Here is a 21,859-nt window from a genome sequence, read left to right as displayed (position 1 = left end):
TCGGCTATCTGTGGATGGGGCAGGAACATTGGCACTTTTTAAAGATTTCTTCCAGTGTCATTTGTCTAATTAACAAAGGTTTCTGTTTCAGTAGTCTCCCTTTGATCGAGCAAACTGCCATAATGGCATGCTCACTGATAAATGCACATTGTTCTATGCCAGCAATTAACTGGTCACACAGTATCATATCTTTAGGGATTTTTTTTCTCCGGAGTTCACAAGATTTTCATCATCACTACTATCCTCAAGCTTTTCTTTATTTAACACCATTTCAGCAATCTCACCACCATTGAAGGAATACAGAGCAGATGCATCTTTGTTAATATTCAGCACTTCATTAATACTTTTATCAGCTGCCTCTAACTTAACATTTCTCAGATGATAGACTGTTGGCATAAGCAATGAGGTTTGATATCATTAGCATTTCATTACTGACTTGGAAATCTTCAAAGTCCTCCTCTACAGGTTAATTTTCATTGATGGCCAAAGGGTATGCATTTTTAAAATTCTAATTTAGTTACATCTTTTCAGGTATTGGCAAGTTCATAAATGGCATCCTTAAGACTAAATTCCTTGAGAAAGTCTTGAGTTCTTATGCATCTGTTAATTGCATCAAGCATGCAATTCAGAAAAAAAGTCTTTATACTTAGTCTTCATGGAATGTAAAATTCCTTGATCATAAGGCTGTAGTAAGGATGTCACATTGGGAAGGAGACAAATGGCAGAAACATTATTTTTCACAAAAGTTCTTGAGGTGTATGTACAGATGTATATAACCAATAAAACTTCATAGTTCTCTTCCAGTTCTGCTTTTCTACAATGAGCTTTTGCTGCTGGCACAAAGTGGTTATTGAATCAATCACTAAATGTTTTTATGGTTACCCATGCTTTCTTGTTAACGTAATAGTCTACAGGTAGATGATGCATACCACTGAAGCATTGGGGTTATTGACTTTTTCCAATCACTACCAACTTTAATTTGTGTGTGCCTGCAGCATTTGTACATGGAAGGATAGTTACCCTGTCCTTTGTATACTTAAAACCAGATGGTGCTTGATCAACAACTGTTAATCTTTTGTAAACCACTTAGATCTTCGCGGTTATGCGGTCTATAAGTTGATTTTAGCATAGCGTCAGAGAGCTAATCTAATCTTCCATTTGTGAGTCGCACATACCTATACAGATTCAAGAGCTGTGTTATCAATATTGTAAATTTGTTCAGGACGAAGGTTTCCATCCCTTATCCTCTTAGCAAATTCACCAATGAAACTTTCAGGTGCTTCATAATCAGGGGAAGCTTTTTTCACCACAGATTTTGAGATATTTAACATTGTTATAATAATTCTTATTAAATGAAGAGAACTCCACCAATAATATATATCCCTCTCTGGCTTAGAGAAACATATATTATAAAGAACTATTAATTTGGGGAAAGGTAGCTCGATTGATTAAAACTTAGCTCCGTAATAATCTATAATAATAAAACGCTAAGCGTGCATGTGCTACAAAGGACTCCAGGACGCCCTTGGCTGTCGGTGTCAGGCCCGCGCAGCAGTGCGGAGAGGCGGCTGCAAGGATTCTTTACGTGTAAGGCAGATCATCGTCATGGCCCCTTCCCCCCAGCGCACCCGAACCCCCGTCCGACCCTCCCTTCACGCGGTCTGGTCGCTACCCATAGTCCCTTGCTGCCCCCCCTTCCCGCGGTCCCGACAAACCTCTAGCAGCGGCCACAGCACTCTACACACACTGCTTCACGGCCTTCTACTGCCCTGATTTGCTCTGCCGCGTCCCTGATGACGCGGCAGAGCAAATCAGGGCAGTAGAAGGCTGCGAAGCAGCGTGTTTAGAGTGCTGCGGCTGCTGCTAAAGGCAAAAGGTTTGTCGGGACTGCGGGAAGAGGGAGTCGGCAAGGGACTAAGGACCCGGAAAACTTGGGACAAGTTAGAGTGCAAGGAGGATAGTGATCATTTGCGTCAGCAAGATCTTCTGCAACAAAATCCCACAAGCCAGCAAGTTTTGCCTTCACAACCCACCACCTATCCATTCACACCATACCAAGCCCAGCTTCCACAGGTGATAGCTACCCCACTGCAACCTCTCCATGTCACTGTGCCTATGCAGGCACAAACTCAAGTAGCTCTCCCACAGGAATCTACAGTACAAGAAAACCAGCAGACACAAATGAAGAGCTGTGATAGTTACTTTGCTGCAGATTCTGCTTCAGCAAAAGACCTAAGTAATGGCTATGAAGGAAGTAATGTAGTTGAATCTGACGGGGAAAGACCTCCCCGAGTTGACTTTGCTGATGACACAATAAAAAGCTTGGATGAGAAATTACGCACTTTACTGTATGGGATGCGGCAGAGGGAACTTTCCCAATCGGTGCAACTGGGTGAACCTTGAGGCAGCTGTTGGCGGAGAGAACCTCTGATCAGGGGCAGAGCAAGGTAAGTGTATCAGGAATAAGAAGGAGGAGGGGGGCAGAGCAAGGTAAGTATATCATAGGGATAAGAAGGAGGAGGGGGGGAGAAAAAGGAAGGGAGGCCTACTGCTGGACAGGGGGAGCAGGAAAGAGGTGCTGATGGACAGGGGGGAAGTAAAACAAAGGGAGAAGGGCTGCTGCTGGATAAGGAAAGCAGTGACGGGGTGGTGGTGGACACAGGAGAGGTGAAAGGAAGGGAGAATGGACAGGGGAAGCAGGCAAGGGGTGGTGGTGGACAGCCAAGGAAAAAGAAAGACAGACAGAAATACAGAAAGCGGCTAAGGAGAGAGAGAGAAAGAAAGAAATAAAGACAGACACACACACATATATTCTAGCACCCGTTAATGTAACGGGCTATAAGACTAGTAATTAAATATAATATATGAACAGTTATTCAAGAACTAAGACTCAGAACATTTATAAGCAAACTGAAACTTTAATCAAGCAGGTAGTCAGTTGTTATAGATAGGACCTTTTGAGCAAAGACAATAAGATTGCACAAGACAAAAGTTGTTAAAGCAGAAGGAATAATTTATCTGGATTCAAAAAGTTACTCACAATGTGAATAGTCCTTAAAATGGAGCAGAGGCCTAGTGAAGCAGCATGGTGATTCAAGGAGAAGAATTGTAGCTTGGTCCAGGCTGATTCCAGAGAGAGGGAGAGGGAGCATTTTTCCTCCTGAGAAAGGATTTTGCTTCATATTTTATAGGGTTGAGACCTGTTCTAAAAATAGAATCCATTCTCTGTTCCTAGGTGGATGATGATTGAATCATGGTGGCTTAAAAGTATGTCCCAATACAGAGTATTGTCACTTGTCCTTGCTGAAAGTGGTGTGAATCTATGTCTAAGTTGTTTAAAATGGTGTGATGAACTTCTATTGTTCTTGCTGATTAGAGCAGCCCAGAGATGACTTTGGTATGAAAGGGCTCTTGTTTGGTTTTACGAACCAGAGATGAATTTAAAGTTCTGTTTAGCTCTGGTATCTGAATAGGTGTACTTAACACTTTCTGAAGATGATGGCTTAGTACTTTATTTTGAAATAGGTGCATTTAACACAAAAATGAGCTTCTATTGTTCAGACTGGGGTAGTTCAGAGATGAATTTGGTCTTCTGGCCTACATCCTGTTATCCACTTTGGCCAGGTACTTAACACTTTCTGAAGCCAGTTGGCTCAGTCCTTCCTTTTGTGTTCTATTGAATGGGGCATTTAACACCTTTCTGAACAAATGGCTGTACTGGCTCAAAGACCACATCAGAAATTCACATTTAAATCCATACTTTAACTCCAAGCAGAATTGTAAAACCATATTATTTTTACTTTAAGTCACTCAGAATAAATGATCTATTGGATCAGGCAATAATTCAAATTCAAAATTCATAACTTCAGTAACATTAACTATATCAGGCTACATATTTTAAGATCATATCAGAATTATAAAATCATTTCACACTACAACATCATGACACTTCTTAAATGTCTGCAGCCAATCTTCTGAATATTCACGCTCACCATCAATGTTCAGTTCTTGATGGTATTTTTTATTTTTTTTGGCTTGCTTCATTATCATCAAACCAGTCAATGGCACATATTCATGCCTTCTTTGCCAAATCCACTCAATCAGCATATGATTTAAATCTTCATATTTTACCCTATACAGTTTTCCTGTTTTTCATTAATTTCTGGTCATCACTCTCACTGTAAAACTTCAACAGTTATATTGTAAACCATTCTGAGCTCTTTGGGGAGGGCGGGACAGAAAACAAATTAAATAAATAAATATATATATATATATCTGGTGCTGTTCCCACACCATATTCGTCAGTCAGCTATTGTACAGACACACCATAATCAAGCTTCTTCAATACCTCAACTTTCTGTGCTATTTACAGAGAGAAATGCTTTATTTGCTGCTTCTCACTGCTCTGAGTGAAATCTGCAGCTCTTGTTGCCGTTTTCCAGCCCTCCAATCTGAATTGCACAGAGAACAGGAGAAACACATGCACCTACATTGGTTTCAGAATGTGTCGCATCAGAGAAATTGATTATCTCCGGTTCACGTCAAATTTCAGTTTTCAGAGCTTTTCGGTATTTTGCATAAAGGATCACTTGTACTTGTACGTCTTTCCTTAGACTGTTTACAGTGACTTCTAGACAGTGGTGCACTGGAGGCCTTCTGTTACAACTGAAATCTATTGGGCTTTCTATTAAGGAGCATTAAGCCCTTAACGCATGGTTGGCTTGCACAGACTACTGTAGAAACGTTTTAAAGCCTTTGCAGTATATCATCTACTAGGATGTGATAATTTGCATGTTAGTAATTGTTAAAGGATTTTTTTCTTGGAGGGAATATGATATGGGTAGAGAATTGGCATGCAAAAGTTATTCAGCTAGCACATTCTACTTAATGCTTACTAACTGGATCATTAAGAGTTAACACAGGAGCTCTTACCACCTCCTAAATGGGATGTAATAAAGGCTCTAGAGTTAATTCCTAGCAGGTGTCACATAACCTGAATTTTTAAAAATTGGAAAATGTCTTAAAAAATGTCATGTTAGATTTGAGATAATGCATGGGAAAATCCCACATTATGTTACATTAATTCCAATGTTCCGAAAGTTTACAGCAGATTTTTTTTTTTTTTTATAATCTTTATTCATTTTTAATACTTTCATTAAGTGAATACAAGGAAAAGAATATGTTTTACACTTTATACATCACCTAAAGTCTTTACAATATATAATGAGATCAACATATTTCCCCTGTAAAAATTATTATACATAAAGTTATTGATAAAGTAAATTCATACGCGTCCAAATATGCAAATATTTAATGGTGCAAACCCCCACCCAATCCTTCCCACCCACCCCACCCATCCCCTCTAGATGTGCAATTGATATAACAACAAATTCAAAACTATAATAGATCTACAAATGGCATCATATTAATTTAAAAATTTTTATGTTTCCTGACAAATCAGCATTCACTTTCTCATATTTATAAATTAGACATAAATTTGCCCACCAGAATGTGAAATTTAAATGGTCCCAATTTTTCCAGTTTCTCATAATTAATTGTATAGCTGTTCCTGTCATAATTAAAAACAATCTCTTTCTATATTTATCTAGGGGATCTTTAACATACAATATTGTCCCACAAATCATAACTTCATAAGATAAAGGAATCTCAACTTCTAAGATATTATTAATATGTCCCCAAATCGACTTCCAAAAACTGAGAATCCTAGGACAATAAAACAGTAAATGATCCAAAGTACCGACGTCTAAATGACAGTGCCAGTAACTATTAGACTTAGAACTATCTAACTTATTCAATTTAACTGAGGTCCAAAAAGAACGATGTAACAGAAAAAACGTATTTGGTCTTGGAGAATAAAATGTACAGCGTCAGCATCTATGAAGCAAACTTGTTTTTTCTGTTACATCGTTCTTTTTGGATTACAACAGATTTTAATGCTGTGTATCCTAGAAATAAGCAGTGGATTTTCCCAAGTGCAATTTATTAATGGCTTAATACAGTATGTTAGAGACAGAACCACTATAAAGGCTACAGGCATATTATGTTCATGGACTCCATGCAGATTTTAGCAGAATTATATTTCTGCTACTTCTGTCCTGGTCAACCATTTGGGGAACCTTTTCTTGCCATGGACTGTTTATGCAGAATTTTTTAATGAATGACAGGAGTGTTAGTATTTTCCACTTTGTTTCACCACAGACAACAATGTTGATATCAACAATAAATAAATATTAAAACTTCACCTCCTTTATACCTGTCCTAACCTACAAATTTACTGGTTGAGTATTTGGTCCAGAATTCTCTCTGTAATACATATGAATAATAAGTTGCCTATGGGCTCCTTTTACAAAGGTGCGCTAGCGTTTTTAGTGCGCGCACATGATTAGTGCGCGCTATAGCGCAAGCTAGCTGAAAAACCACCCGCTTAAAAGGAGACGGTAGCGGTTAGTGTGCGCTATTCCGCATGTTAAGACCCTAACACACCTTTGTAAAAGGAGCCCTATATCTTATAAGTCCATCGGACTGCGTTCCTCAAACCCAGATAACTCATTACCACCATTATTCAAAACATTTTTTTGATTTTATGATTGCATTAGCTAGTCACAATATTATATATAACTAAAAGGATAACTGTAAGCTTAATTTTCATGAATGGTGGAATCACCTTTGCGTCATCAGGAAGTATGAAGAAATAGTAGCTTTGAAACAAAATAATATAACTAGTTTCACTAAGATTTGGGCTCCGTTAGACGAGTTTTGTAAGGATTTAAATGTTAATCTCATATGACTCCATTATATTTGACTGGAGAGTATGCAGCTTATTGTATTGTATTATTTGCACATTTTTGTATTTGAAACATTTCAATAAAAGGGTCCTTTTATCAAGCCATGCTAGCGGGGTTAGTGCGTCGGACATTTCATCATGCGCTAACTCTCGCGGCCGGCTAAAAAACTAATGCCTGCTCAATGCAGGCATTAGCGGCTAGCGCGTCAGGCGGTTTAACGCGCAATATTACTACGGCAGCTTGATAAAAGGACCCCAAAATGTTGTTACAAAAAAAAAAATTTTTTACAGGATTGGCATCTTCCTTATGAATTTACTGCCCAAAACAGTATAGCATAAAATATATTAGAATCATGATAGTAGAGTAGCATTAGCAATATTTAACTAATATCTTCTGCTTGTTTTAATATATCTAGAGGATGGTGTTTTTTGTATTAAATCAAATTTAGCAGGTCCCTGATGGGCCAGGTCTTTGCAGCTCCAGAGGCAGTTTTGGAGGGAGAACAATTTTTGATTTTGTTTTCTGGGTTTTGTGGGACAGAGGATGAATTATTTTCAAGACCCTAGTATATGGCCATTTGGTGGAGGATGGGCTGGGGAGGGCTTCAATGGCCGGGAGGATGTAGATGGGCTGGAGTAGGTTTTAACAGAGATTTCGGCAGTAGGAACCCAAGCACGGTATCTGGTAGAGCTTTGGATTCTTGCCCAGATATAGCTAAGAAGAAAAAATTTTAAAAAAATTAAATTGAATCAGGTTGGGCAGACTGGATTGACCATTCGGGTCTTTATCTGCCGTCATCTACTATGTTACTATTTATTTAAAAATCTATTTACTATTAAAAATCTATTTACTATTAAACATCTACTATGTTTTTATTTATTTAAAAATGTATTACTCGCAAACATCCAACAATTCTGTGTGAGTTACAATATAAAACATACCTGTACATAATAAAGATAAATAACAGACTAAAACAAACACAATGCATCTATAATAATAAAATTCTAAGCGCGCATGCACACTCTTACCGCGTGCGTGCTTCCCTGATCCCTGATCTGTCTGGTTGTGGTGGTAGGAGTGCGTATGCGCGCCAGACAAGCCTCCCTGCTCTCCACCTTGCGCTGCTGCAGAAACGGCCCCACACTCGCGGCTCGGCTTCAGGCTCACTTAATCCCTTGCCGCCCCCTTCCCTTCCTGCGATCTGACCGGCACACTTAGTCCCTTCCCCACAGCAGTCCCTTCCCACCCCCCTTCCCTTCCCGTGGTCCTGACAAACCTGCGACTCCAGCAGCATCTGTAGCACTCTACACACGCTGCTTTGGGGCCTTCTACTGCCCTGATTTACTCTGGCACGACCCTGATGACATCATCAGAGACACGGCAGAGCAAATCAGGGCAGTAGAAGGCCCCGAAGCAGCGTGTGTAGAGTGCTGCAGATGCTGCTGGAGTAGCAGGTTTATCAGTATCGTGTGAAGGGACTAAGGGAGCCTGCCAGACTGCAGGAAGGAAAAGGGGGGTAGAGGAAACACTGCTGCTGCACAGGGAAGTAGTGTAGGGGGAGGGAATGCTGCTGTGGCTGTTGCACAGGGAAGTGGGGGGAGAGAAATGCTGCTTCATAGGAGGCAGGGAGAGAAACAGACAGATAGATAGAAAGGGAGACAGAAAGAAAAGAAGAAAGACACAGGGGCAGGGAGAGACACAGAAAGACAGATAGACAAAGGGGGCCATGAAGAGAGACAACCAGAAAGAAAGACAGCGGGAGGGAGAGAGAGAGAGACAGAAATAAAGAAAGACAGACAGACAGACACATATTCTAGCACCCGTTAATGTAACGGGTTAAAATACTAGTACTAAATTATAACCTTATAACAAATATTAATTCTCATCATATCAAAAATTGGGATACCTAGATAACATACTCTGAAACCTAGTCACTCAGGAAAAACATCTCTTAAATAGCATAGTTTTAACCATCTTCCTAAATTGCAGCAGGCTAGATGCACTTTGGGCTCCTTTTAGTAAGCTACGGTAGCGTTTTTAGCACGCACTGCCGATTAGCATGCGCTTACCCCTGCGCTAGGTGGAGAAACTAACGCCAGCTCAATGGAGGCGTTAGCGTCTAGCACACGTGGCAATTTAGCACAGCTAAGCACGCGCTAAAACCACTAATGCAGCTTAGCAAAAGGAGCCCTTTGTGTTGCAAGCAGCAGGTCAGAAACTGGCAGTGTTTTCTGTCCATCGATTTGTTGTACTTTTTCCTTGATACCTACATTTCTCACAACTGTGACTTTATCACATCTGGACCCCTGAGGAAGGAGTGTTTCTCCGAAACATGGCCCGTGTTGGATTCTACATTTTCACACATGAGAACCACTATTACATAAGAACATAAGAACATAAGCAGTGCCTCTGCTGGGTCAGACCAGGGGTCCATCAGGTCCAGGACCTGTTAGTAACCCTCTATCTATACCCTTCTATCCCCTTTTCCTTCAGGAAATTGTCCAATCCCTCCTTGAACTCCAAAACCGTACCCTGTCCTATCATGCCATCTGGAAGTGCATTCCAGGTGTCCACTATCCGTTGGGTGAAGAAGAACTTCCTAGCATTGGTTCTGAATCTGTCCCCTTTTAATTTTTCTGAATGCCCTCTCGTTCTTGTAGTTTTCAAAAGCTTGAAGAATCTGTCCCTCTCCACTTTCTCTATGCCCTTCATGATTTTGTAAGTCTCTATCATATCCCCTCTAAGTCTCCGCTTCTCCAGGGAAAAGAGCCCCAGTTTCTCCAATCTTTCAGCATATGAAAGGTTTTCCATACCTTTTATCAAACGTGTCGCTCTCTTCTGAACCCTCTCGAGTATTGCCACATCCTTCTTTAGGTACGGCGACCAATATTGGACGCAGTACTCCAGATGTGGGCGCACCATCGCCCAATACAACTTCTTTTGTTCTGGTTGTAATACCCTTCTTGATTATACCTAGCATTCTATTCGCTTTCTTAGCGGCCGCTGCGCACTGTGCTGATGGCTTCATGGTCTTGTCCACTATATTTTATAAATTTTTATAAAGTAGCTTGACGCTTTGTACATCATCTCTGCAGTTTTTCATTTTGGTTTTCTGCATACTACCGCACGTTTCACTGGCTGCCTATAAAGACCCGAATCAAGTTTCAAGTTTCGTGTTTAAACTCTCATGCATGGTACACCATGCGCGAGATACCACTGCACCTGAGTACATCACCCACCTATTCTCCTCATCCTCCTTCACCTCAACCAGGATAAGTAACACCCACCAAGTGATCATCCCTTCATTCCAGGGAGTGAAATACAAGCAAATTTTCATCACCCTCTTCATGTATGTTGCCACAAGAACCTGGAACTCCCTCCCAACTTCCATAAGAATAGATCCAGACTATCTCATCTTCAGAAAAAGACTGAAAACTAACCTATTTGATAAATTCCTTGCTAGTTAGAGTCTCTGCACTTTCATCCTGACAGTGCAGCAATCCACCACAGTACAATTTAACTCCTGTGGCAGTATAACCTCCTTTTTGTAATGTAATGAATTGTTCCCTCTCATACAGTATTACTTTACTTCACTAAGTTACAAATGATTCCCCATGCTGCTACATGGGCCTCTTAACCTGTAAATCGCATTGAACCTGTTCTGGAAAAGTGTGATTGAGAAGTCCTGATTAGATTAGATTAGATACTGGAAGGGGGTTGCACATATCTAAAAAGCAGCCTTTCATAGGAATGTGAACCACTTGTTACCATTTGTTATCTATTAATAAGAAATGCCTTCATGATACCTTTGCCTCATCCTAGGCCATTTAATTCAAATAATAAAAATGTTGCTGCTTTACTGTAGGAATTTCCTGCTATCCTTCAGGGAATAAGTTTATTCTTCCAGGCAAATAAATCCACTTACAGAATGTGTTGTCAGGTTATTGATATGTCTCTTTGGATTCCACATGAAGTGGCATCTAATTACTAAAAGTGCATATTAATTATGCAATAAGGCACAACAGGCAGCTCTTTGTTATGAATATTATCCTGCCTTAGAAGTGCTCTGCTTTTGGCATGTTGCCTTCCACCACCAGCCATATGATGATAAAATGAAACATGACCCTAGAGCACTTCATTGAATTTGGTGAATAGCTTTCTGGAAAAAAAAAAAAAAAAAAAGAAAGGCTTAAACAAAATATGATTTATAAAAGGTGAAGAAATATAATTATCTCTCTTTAAACCAGGTGTGTCCAACCTGCGGCCCGAGAGCCGCATGCGGCCTCATGAAGTTATTTTGTGCAGTCCCGGTCGAGGGCGATGCAGTGTTTTCCTCTGCTGCCTCTGGGTGTTTACTGTCTTGCCGGCTCCTTCCTCTGTCTTGCTGCAGCGTTTGCGCGGCCCCAGAAACATTTTTTGGGGCCAATGCGGCCCAGGGAAGCCAAAAGGTTGGACACCCCTGCTTTAAATTTTACTTTAAGGCCTTCAAAATGTAAAAGCCTTATGGTTTAGAATGTTTTAAAACATTTTGTGACACCTGCAGGCTAATTTCTTTATCTGTATAGGTAAGGAGCTGTTTTACTAAGGGGTACTAGCCCTTAATGTGCTGTTAGCTTGCGAAAACAGTCTACCACAAAGTGTTTTGTAGTATTTGTCCTCTCTTCGCACATTAAACTGTGCATTAGCAATTTTTCAAAATAGTTTTGGGAGGGGTGTGTGATATGGGCGGAGAGTGGGCCTACATCTTGGGCCTGAAATTCAGCTAGCAACGATCAGTGTTTTGCCAACCACCACTGACATTAAACCTAGAAATTCAATGGTGGGCCATATCCGAGTATTAGCACTGAATTTCCAGGTTTACAGACCAGCTAAAGTATAGCCAGTTAAGTGCAATATTCAGCACTTAACCAGTTATTGGGCACCACTTCAAAATAGAACTGGCTTGTATACACTCCGATTTAGGGGTTACCCTGACCAGTTAAGAGTTGAATATCATCACTTAACTGATCAAGTGCCAGCTCTACCCTTGGAACATCCCCAAAATGGCCAATTTTCAGTTTGGTGCTAACTGGTTATTTATAGTGGCACTAAGGCCCAAATTCTATAAATAGTGCCTACCGGTAGATACCTAGATCGGGATGGCTACTGATATAGACACATAACTTAACCCCCCCCCCCTTTTTTTTACAAAACCGTAGCATTGGTTTTAATGCCAGTCGTAGCGATAACAGCTCCGAAGCTCATAGAATTCCTATGAGTATTGGAGCTGATGGCCAGTACTAAAAACTGTACTACAATTTTGTAAAAGGGGCAGTTAAATTTTTTAATAGGTTAATCATCACTGATAATTGACAACGCCATTAAAAATCACTTAAAAAATTAGATGCAATTATGGGCACAGTGGGGGCATTGTTAGTTAGGCACCAGTATTTTAGGCAAAGAAAATCCTGCCTTAAGAGTAATATTAGGAAATTATTTTTCATGAGGAGGGTGGTTGATGCCTGGAATGCCTTCCTGAGGGAGATGAAAACTGTGATAGAACTCAAAAAAAGCGTGGGATGAACACAGAGGATCTCTAATTAGAATATGAATGGGCAAACTTTCATGGTCTGAATCACGCAAAAGAGATGGTTTGGATAGGTTGAAATGAGCTTTAAAAGCAACTCCAGTAGTTGGAACCAAAGGACAGTACCAGACAGACTTCTAAGATCTATGGCCCAGAAATAACAAAGGTCCCAGGTATATGATATTATAAGTTGTTTATATTGTATGGTGAGCCCCCCAAAACCTACTATACTTAACGATGACACCTACATGTATAAGGGCTATTGTTGTGGTGTACATGTGGTTTTAGTAATTTTTGGGTGAGGTTTTGAAAGCTCACCATACAATAGAAGCAAGTTAAAGTGACATCTATACTTGGTACTTTTAGTATGACATTAATCCTGCAGTGCAGTAATCCTGCTGTGCTCAGGAAAACTCAGCTGTCTGTGAACAGTTTGCTAAGAATGCTGATGGCTGAAAAACATATGAAAATATTGTTTTTGTGCGTTTTTCATGGTAGACATCTTTATGTTTGAGAATGGCCAAAAAAGATAGGCTCAGTAAGAACCAAAATGTCTACATAGGTCATTCTGAAAAGAAAAAAGATAGATATCTTGCTGTTTTGAAAATGGATATTTTCTCTACTGGATTTCTGGACGTCTTTCCCAAAATGTCCAAACTCAGACTTAGACATCCTATCAAAAATCCCCCCCATGTTACTTAATATACCAGCCCCTAAATTGTAGATGCCTACCGGTGTCTAATTTGATTTAGGTGCCACTAGGCACGATTCTACAAACAGTGCCTAACTTTAAATGACATGCGGTAGGTACCGTTCCATTAGGTGCCATTTATAGAGTCAGGCCCTAACTGCTTAAATGCCAATGCAAATTAGCAGTTAGTCCCAAACAGATGATTTAACCATCCAGGAGCCATTTCTGGCTAGTTAAATTGTTTTGAATATTGACTAGTTAAATTGCTTTGAATAAGCTAACTGTCTAATGTATAATTGATATAAGAGCACAGCGCCTTCCAAATAGGCAAGCAGGAAAGTACCCCTGTATTAACTCTAGGCAGGCATTGTGTGCTCATTATAACCCCCCCCCCCTCCTTTTATCAAGCTTTGTTAGAGGTTTTTAGCGCGAGCTGGTGAGATAAGTGCTTTGATGCTCATAGGAGTTCTATGAGCGTCGGACAATTTACTGTGCCAGTTTACATTAAAAACCTCAAGCGCAGCTTGATAAAAGGGGCCCAATATTAGCAGACGACCTGTAAAAATAATTAAATAAAAATATTAAAAAGTGCTGTGTTATATTACAGTTAATGCTTGAGAAAATATCCCATTAAGATATATACCCTTACCCCCTTTTATGAAGCCAAGTTAAGACTTTTTTATCGCCAGCTGCAGCTAATACTGCTGCGGCTGGAGATAAAAAAGCCAAACGCGACTTTGTAAAAAGAGTATTGGGAAATTCCATCGTTCTTTGGTTTGCTTCCAAATTTGCTGCTGCTATGTGCATTTTTTAATTTCATGTGCTTTATTGGACCAATATTGTATTCTAGTTTCACTGGATATATTTCAGTTGTACTCTTGAATGTGAATAAGAGACATGTACTGTACATCTATCTAATAATTTCTGTTTACTTGTATCACTAACTAGCTTTTTCTGTTCTGTGTTTAATCTGCTACCTTTTTGGATTCAGCTTCAGAAAAGAGAGCGCTCTTGCAGAGCCTATGTCCAGGTACTTCTAGTGTTTTCATAAATGTGGAACATGGCACATCATCTCATCGTCTATTGTGGTGTTTTTCTGTATGTGTGTATCTCATGTGTGTTTGTCCTTTCCCAGATTACATGGCATGCCCAACTTCCTCTCATTTTTGAAGTCATGTTAAATCTCACATTTAATCTCTGCCATCTGATGCATGGGGGGGAGGAGGGGGATTGCACAGAATGCTATTAAACTAAAAAGGATGTGTTATTAAGGGGGTAATTCTATAGTACAATGGTGCACCACTTTGTAGGAACAAAGAATAAATGGTTAAAAAAGAAGAAGCAGATCAGATGAAAAGTCCTTTCAACAGATATGTATTAAAAAAATGACACTTAAAATAGACAGTAGCCCAACAGGCTATGTTTTGCACCTTCCAGGGGCTGTATCAGGGCTATAAGAGCCACTTGGTATATGAATGCAATGTCACCTAAGAGAGAGATTCAAGCGTCTGTGTAGTAGTAACGGTAACAACAGCTCTCAGTCCCTGGAAGGGACAAAAAATGACCATCTCTGGCTACTGTCTATTTTAAGTGTAGTTGCTTAAACATCTGTTAGGACTTTCCATCTGATCTGCTTCTGTTTTTTTACCACACTGGATCTTGGGGATCGGCAGCCCTGTTGCTTTTTTGGAACCAAGAATAAGCCTATCAGGTGCCTATTCTATAAAGAGAAGTAGACACCTATTTTTCTGTATACGATATTGATACACAAAAACCAACTCCAGAAAAACTGCCACAAACCTAAATAAGAAACCTACAAAAGAGGCAGAAATAGTCAAAGGGTTCAGGGAGTAATCGCTCAAGATCAAATACCTGTACACACAACGCGTTGTGTGTACAGGTATTTGATCTTGAGCGATTACTCCCTGAACCCTTTGACTATTTCTGCCTCTTTTGTAGGTTTCTTATTACGATATTGATACAGCAAGTCATATACCTGTATATTAGGCGCAAGTACCTATATCAGCCACGGAGCTTGTGTGCATGCCTGCACCTAGATTCAAGAGATTATATGCATAAGTTAACATGCGCTATCATTTCTGTGGCCGACTGTGCCCCCTGCACAACACTCAGCCCAGACTCTGCCTGTCTCTATGCCTACCTTCAAACTATGCACATTACATTTAGATGCCAGATTACAGAATAACTTGCAACTGGAATATTGACATTTACATGCACTTACATTGGTATTCTAGTCAAGTGTATGTATACTCGGTACCTAAATATAAGTGTACTGGTATAGAATTGCCCTCTCTGTGCTGTGATAATAGAAAAATAATGGGAGAAGGGGGGTCACTTACTAACAGTTAATATGTTAATGTGTTGAGACATGTAGCAACACCTAAGACTGCTTAGGCGGCCCTAAGGGTGATTCTGTAAAGTACACCTAACTTTTATAGAATCACGCTTAGCGATGCAATAGTTGGTGCCTAATTTTTAGGTGCACTTTATGCAATTGGGTCCTAACTGTGTAGAAGCCTGTTTTATACCTATAGGCTTTTTGCATTCAGCATACCTTAGTAATAAAATCCCATAGTGATCTTGTGTTAATATTTTTACAGGTCTCACTTGATAATAGAGATATTAAGGTGGGACCTGCAAAAAGTTTTTTAAAAAAGCCCTCTTTTAGGATTGCACTAGAAATGGACTTAGCAAAAGTGTCCCTAATTGACATACTTGCATATTTTCCTGTATTGCATCACTTTGACATGGGATATTTGTTGTATACCCAAAAGGAAAAACAGTGTTCTCTGTTCAGAATACAAAAATCAAATTTAAATAGACCCAGGAGAAAATTTAACTTTATAATCTTTTTTTTATGAGACATGAATTTTCAAGCAGTCAGTTTATTCAGGGTAGTCTGCCATTGGTAGCATGTTATTTTAGCAAGAAAATGTTAAAAAAAAGAAAGCAAAATCCCAAAACAATCTCATTTAGAGGCCTTTTTACTAAACAGCAATAAAAATGGTCTTAACATGCTGTTACATGAGTCACTCCTACACTCTAAGACCATTTTTACTGCAAAGGTAAAAAGGCAAATTTTCTGAATTTTCAATAATGGCCATACACTGATGTTTACGTGGACCCAAATCTATAAATAGCACTTAAAACTTAGGTGCCAAGTAGTGTGGTGCCTAGACGCAATTCTATCAAAGAAAGACACACTTTATAGAATTGTGGGGAAGTGACATCAGCAATTATCATGGACGCTTGAATTGGTTGCTCTACTCCATATCTGTGCAATGAATATTAGAACATTGGAGTGCTTATCTTCCTTCCTGGTGGAGAATTTGCTATAAAATTTCTTCCCGCTATGGCTGTGAAGAAAAAATCAGCAAATGGAAAGCTGATCCCCTGCAAAGAGAAGTTCGGCAGCAGAGCTTTGTGTGTTGCAACCGTCTTGGAGGAGCGGCACATTCCTTTGGAGCAGAAGGATCAGAGACTTACATTGGATGATGCATCTGGGCTGACTCTAGCAATGATGGACATGATTACTAAGGCTGACCTACAAGATTGGATGGTGGAAATGAAAACCGATATTACTTCTGTTAAACAGCAGATTAAGAAAGCAGTTCAGGAGCTTCATAGCGTGGTGGAAAAGGGAGCATGCATTGATGCTGTGGAGGTCTTTATGGATGGGTGTGAGGATACAGTGTTGGGAGTACAGAAAGGAGTAGAAGAGCTAAGGTCCAGTTTTCATGCCCTTGAAAGTAAGATGGAGGATTTAGAAAATCGGACCTGACAAACCAATGCTCGGCTGGGGGGGAGTGCCTGAGTCAGGTGAGTATAAAAACGTGGGATCTGTGATGGTACAATTTGTGAAGTGGCTCTTACAGGATGAGAAAGCTACATTTCCACAGGCAGAGTGCATAGATCGTCGGGACCTAGGGTGCAAGAACAGCCATGGGATATTATTACCTGTTTTCACAGGTTTGGTGATAACATTGCATTACATTACATTGTGCTTGTTAACCACGTAACCACAAGTTCAACACGGTTTACAAAAGACTATTAACAATAAACATAGTACAAAATGAATTAATTAATCAGATACTTGGAAAAAAGATAGGTCTTCAGCTGTATTCTAAAATGTTTATAAGAATGGTCTGTGAGCAATAACACTCGGAATTCTTTATTGTGAGAGGCTGCTTGGTACGCTAGTGTATGATCAAGATAATTTTTACTTCTACAGCCTTGGACTGAAGGAAAGTTAAACAAGGGATGAGTTTTTCTACTATGTTTATATGAAGCTAAGGAGAATCTATTGACCAAATAAGAAGGAGCTGATCCATACAGTACTTTATAGCAAAAACAACCCAGTTTAAACAGCACCCGGGCCTCCATAAGAATCCAATGTAATTCACAATAATAAAATGTGATACGGTTGTATTTCTTCAGGCCATAGATCAGCCTGACCGCTGTGTTCTGTGTTAGTATCAATCTCCCTAATTCTTTCTTAGTGATTGTCAGATAGAAAATGCTGCAGTAATCGAGAAAGCTCAGTAATAGTGATTGTACTAATAGTCGAAAAGCAGCAAACTCAAAATAAGATTTAATTGTTCTTAACCTCCATAAGGTGAAATAACTTTTGTGTACTACTGCATCTATATGAGTCTTCATAGTAAGATGCTGATCTAAAACAACTCCTAATATTTTAATCTTAGAATGAATTATATATGAAGTTGAATTTATACTAATGGAAGATTCAGAAGGAGTTTTGCTAAGAGACTCCACAAAAAATTTAGTTTTGTCAAGATTGAGTTTTAGTTTAAATTGCTGCATCCAAATAGACATCTCTTTCATTATAATCTCAATTTGAGTGGTGATCTGAGATAGAACTGAGTTAAAGGGTATTACGATAGTGATGTCATCAGTGTAACTGAACATTACAATATCCAAACTACTCAAACGCGATTCTAACAATGAATGGTAGACATTAAACAGTGTAGGTGAAAGAGGAGATCCCTGAGGAACACCACAAGGATTTTTCCAAATCAAGGAGAGCTGAGTCTTAAAACTGAGTTGGTATAGTCTAGTTTCTAAAAATCCTTTAAACCATGAATATACATTTCCCTGGATACCTAATGCATCCAGGCAAATCAACAGATTAGTGTGGTCTACAAGATCAAAGGCACTACTGAGATCAAATTGAAGCACCAATGCATTACTACCCTTAGTAAACTTTTTAGATGATCCAGTAATGCAGCTATTACCTTTTCAGTACTGTAATGGGATCTAAATCCCAATTGTGAAGTCTGAAGTAATGAGTGTTGCTCTAGATGTTTAATCAGTTGAATATGGACCAGATCTTCCATGATTTTTACAAAGAAGGGGATTGATGCTATTGGTCTATAGTGAGATGGCATTGATATAGACTTTTTAGTATTTTTAATTATTGAAGTAATGATTATGTTTTCGTCCTCTGATGGAAATTTTCCAACATTTAATGAATCAATAATCCATTCAAATAATTTCAATTTCAATTGTAATGATGCAACTGTCAGGAGGACAAGAATCAAGCCAACAGTAGGATTGTGCATATCTTTGGAATAATTTGATAAAATCTTGCCAGTCCGGTTTATCAAATGTGGACCAACAGAAGTCTGCATGAACCCCTTCTTTTTTTTTTTTTTAATTAGAATGAAGTTCCATGCTTTGTAGACAAGTTAAGCAAGAAGATCTTAAAGATGCTACCTTGGTGCTAAAAAATTTAGCTAAATCATCAAAAGATGGCAGAGATAACCAAGAAGGGCAGTGAGGAGGGAGTCAGCCTGAAGATAAACGCCTGGGGCATAGAAGGGAGGGAGGTTGAAGTGCATGTTGGGACTTGAGAGGGCGGGAAAGGAAGGCAGCTGTGCTGCAATATTGCTGCCAGCTGCAGAACTTGGGAAGTTGGAGGGGGAGGAGGTGGCCGTCAGTTGGAGAGGCTTGGGGATCCCTACTAGCTACAGCAGGGGAGGTATTCACTTTGAGGGAGCCTAAGCTCAAAGTGGGAGACCCAAAAAAGCAGTAATATTTACCCTGATTAAACGATCCTTCATGTGCGCTGCTGACAGTTGATTCAACATCCCCGCTCTGATGAGGCTCACCTCTGAAGAGGTTTACCGTAGCTGTAATAGAAGTGAATGGGAAAACCAAGAGCACGCATCCCTGCTTATCAGAGTGGGGATGCACAAGCCTGTGGCTGCTCCCACTGTCAGTGGTGCACGTGGAGGATCTCTCAGGGTAAGCATTACTGCTTTTTTGGGTTCCTCTCCACAGTGTCCCTTTAATGAAGGTTTATTATTAGATATGTACATCTTCTATATTAGTGATAGCAAATTTGGGACCTGCTCAACCTTTTTTTTGCTCATCGGCTAGTGTTATTGTTTGTGCGGCCCCAGAACATTTTTTTTCGGACAATATGGCCCAGGGAAGCCAAAAGGTTGGACACCCCTGATTTAAAGTATTACAGTATTTCTTAGATTTTTTTTTCTGGTTGCTTGAGGGTTCTGGTTAATTGAGTTCCGATTAACAGAGTACGGTACTGGGACCACTTTTTACATTATAACAGCATACAATTCTAGATTTTATTGTTCATTGTAATAAAAGTCTAGAACATACACTTGCATGTGTTCCAGCTCAATATCTTACTTTCTACAAAAAAAAATGCTAATTATTCTGTACAAAGTAAGTGATGAGAAAAAATGTCCAAGAGTATTGCTCTGACCATACACAATTTTGTTCCCATCTGATTCAGTGTAGGAAAACTAATAAAGTTTCATGGGAAAAAAAAAGTAATATTACAAAGAGATCTGTTCTCAGATGTGAAGGTCCATTGTACTATAGATGAGTCATTGAGATCAGAATTGAGAAGTCCAAGTTCCAAAATTTCCAATCTCAATTACCAACTGTAAATTATTTATAAGTGTGAAAAGTACCCTCAGATAATGTTTTCAACCAAAATGAGCCTAATGTCAGAATGATCTCAGGGTGATTACTAAATTTTCTTTCATCATGTACTTCACATGTGACACTTCACCATACTATTTACTATTAGCTCTGCCCAAATTAACTGTGCTTGTGAAAATAACACAGAATCTAAATCACTATGTTCACAATCAAAATAGTAGTCAAACAAAACATATGATTTATTTGAATAGAAGTAGCTGTCAGCATCTAAAGAATGTTTGCTGCTGTTTCTTCAAAGGCCTGCTATGAAACTCTAAAGTGGTAAAATATGTCTCCTCTTCCAGTGAAGATAGCCAACACTGTGGGTTTCATAATCTGACTTCTTCCAAGAATTTGGGTGGTAGCTTGAATGCTACTATTGCTGTTCATCTGGTTTATGTATTTTACAAAAGACTTTGCTGAATGTAGATCCTTCTATAAAGTACTCATAAGTTCATGCAGGCATTCACCTGTAATTGCTGGCACGTCTCGAGGAGGCAGCCATTTTAGAAACATAGTTGTGTGAATAAATGGCAACATCAGTTTGACAGCTATCACATAGACGTGTCAGCACGTGTTCCTAGAAGCAATATGTTTGCATCTTCCATATGTAGTAGACTATTTTGCAAACCTGTCTGTATAATTGCTGCCAACTAATGAGTGAAGTCACAATTATTATTATTATTATTTTTTTTTTTGCATTTTTTTAATTTATGGGAATGATAGAATGAGGAATTAAGAATTACTCTTATTTCTTATGTAAGGTCTTGGCCAACAAGATCACCTTTTAAAAATCTGTGTGCACCCTGAGCTAGTAGGAAACCAGTTATTTACATTTTGAAACATCCACATGCCCCCTTGAAAGCTTTGTGACTCAGCAATCTCATTCAATTAGCATCTTCCTGGAATTGCAAGTTAGAAATGTGGCTGATGTACATCTCTGTAAGTGCTGCTATTTAGATGTCAAGTCGCTTTTACAATGACCTCCATAATCTTGTACATCCATTAAGTACAAAGAAAAAAAAATCATTTTTGATGTAGAAATAATAACAAACTTAATAATATCCCTGCACGCACAACCTATTTGTTGTATCACAGAAAGGCGGAATATCAAGAATCTAATCAACATAAACTTGAAGAGCTAATAATCAGTTTCTAAATGAAATGGCAGATGCTGTAAAATGTCTGCCACTGACTTCATATAGTCAGCTGGCAAACTGGCAGTGTTAAAATGTGGATTCTCGGGCCTCTTCCATTTTCTTACACCTGAGAAAAATATCAGAGTCTGTGAATAAAAATTGATTCATTGAGGGGTGCTAGTGAGTTCAGGAAGAATGGTGGCTTGAATTTGAACTCCAGTGAAATCTTTGCTTAAATCAAGAACATCACTTAGGATTCCAAATAAAGTGCTTTTCTTTTTATTCCGCTTCAACACAGTGTCTTCAGGTAAAAGTAACAAGTGACCGAAAACCGATCCTGCTTCACCTTCCAATTTGGAGTGAAGCAAGAAGGAGAATCATTCACAAACAATTCTAGAAAAAATTTGTTCCCTCAATGGATACCAAAGGGGATATCTAGAAATCAAAGAAGATGTTGTATCCAGGAAAGTGGAACTTTCACAGTTTTGTAGTTTGATGGAAACCTCTGAATCTAAGCAAAAATTCACCAATGAAAATATTAAAGATATGAAATGTCATCTTGAGCATATAATAATAATAATAATAACTTTATTCTTTTATACTGCCATAACCAAAAGTTCAACTCGAGAAAGATCTGGAGGAAGCAAATAATTGAGTCAGAAAATAC

At 39.1% G+C, this 21,859-nt stretch overlaps 1 protein-coding gene across 24 annotated transcripts in view; it reads left to right on the top strand.

Moving 5' to 3' along the window:
* ADGRL3 (adhesion G protein-coupled receptor L3) overlaps positions 1-21,859 on the top strand; it is a 1,804,713-nt gene that overhangs the window by 1,472,385 nt on the left and 310,469 nt on the right. For 18 of the 24 annotated variants that reach the window (XM_033915068.1, XM_033915049.1, XM_033914976.1 and 15 more), the window contains one exon: positions 14,055-14,093. The exons of the other annotated variants lie outside the window; for them this stretch is intronic. In XM_033915068.1, coding sequence (XP_033770959.1) covers positions 14,055-14,093 — 39 coding nt within the window. The remainder of the gene's footprint in view (positions 1-14,054; positions 14,094-21,859) is intronic. 24 annotated transcript variants of the gene reach the window in all.

The sequence above is a fragment of the Geotrypetes seraphini genome, chromosome 1, assembly GCF_902459505.1.
Source record: "Geotrypetes seraphini chromosome 1, aGeoSer1.1, whole genome shotgun sequence".
NCBI classification, from domain to species: Eukaryota; Metazoa; Chordata; class Amphibia; order Gymnophiona; family Dermophiidae; genus Geotrypetes; species Geotrypetes seraphini.
Note: the sequence above shows the minus strand (reverse complement) of the source record. Positions and strands in the feature narration are given on the sequence as shown.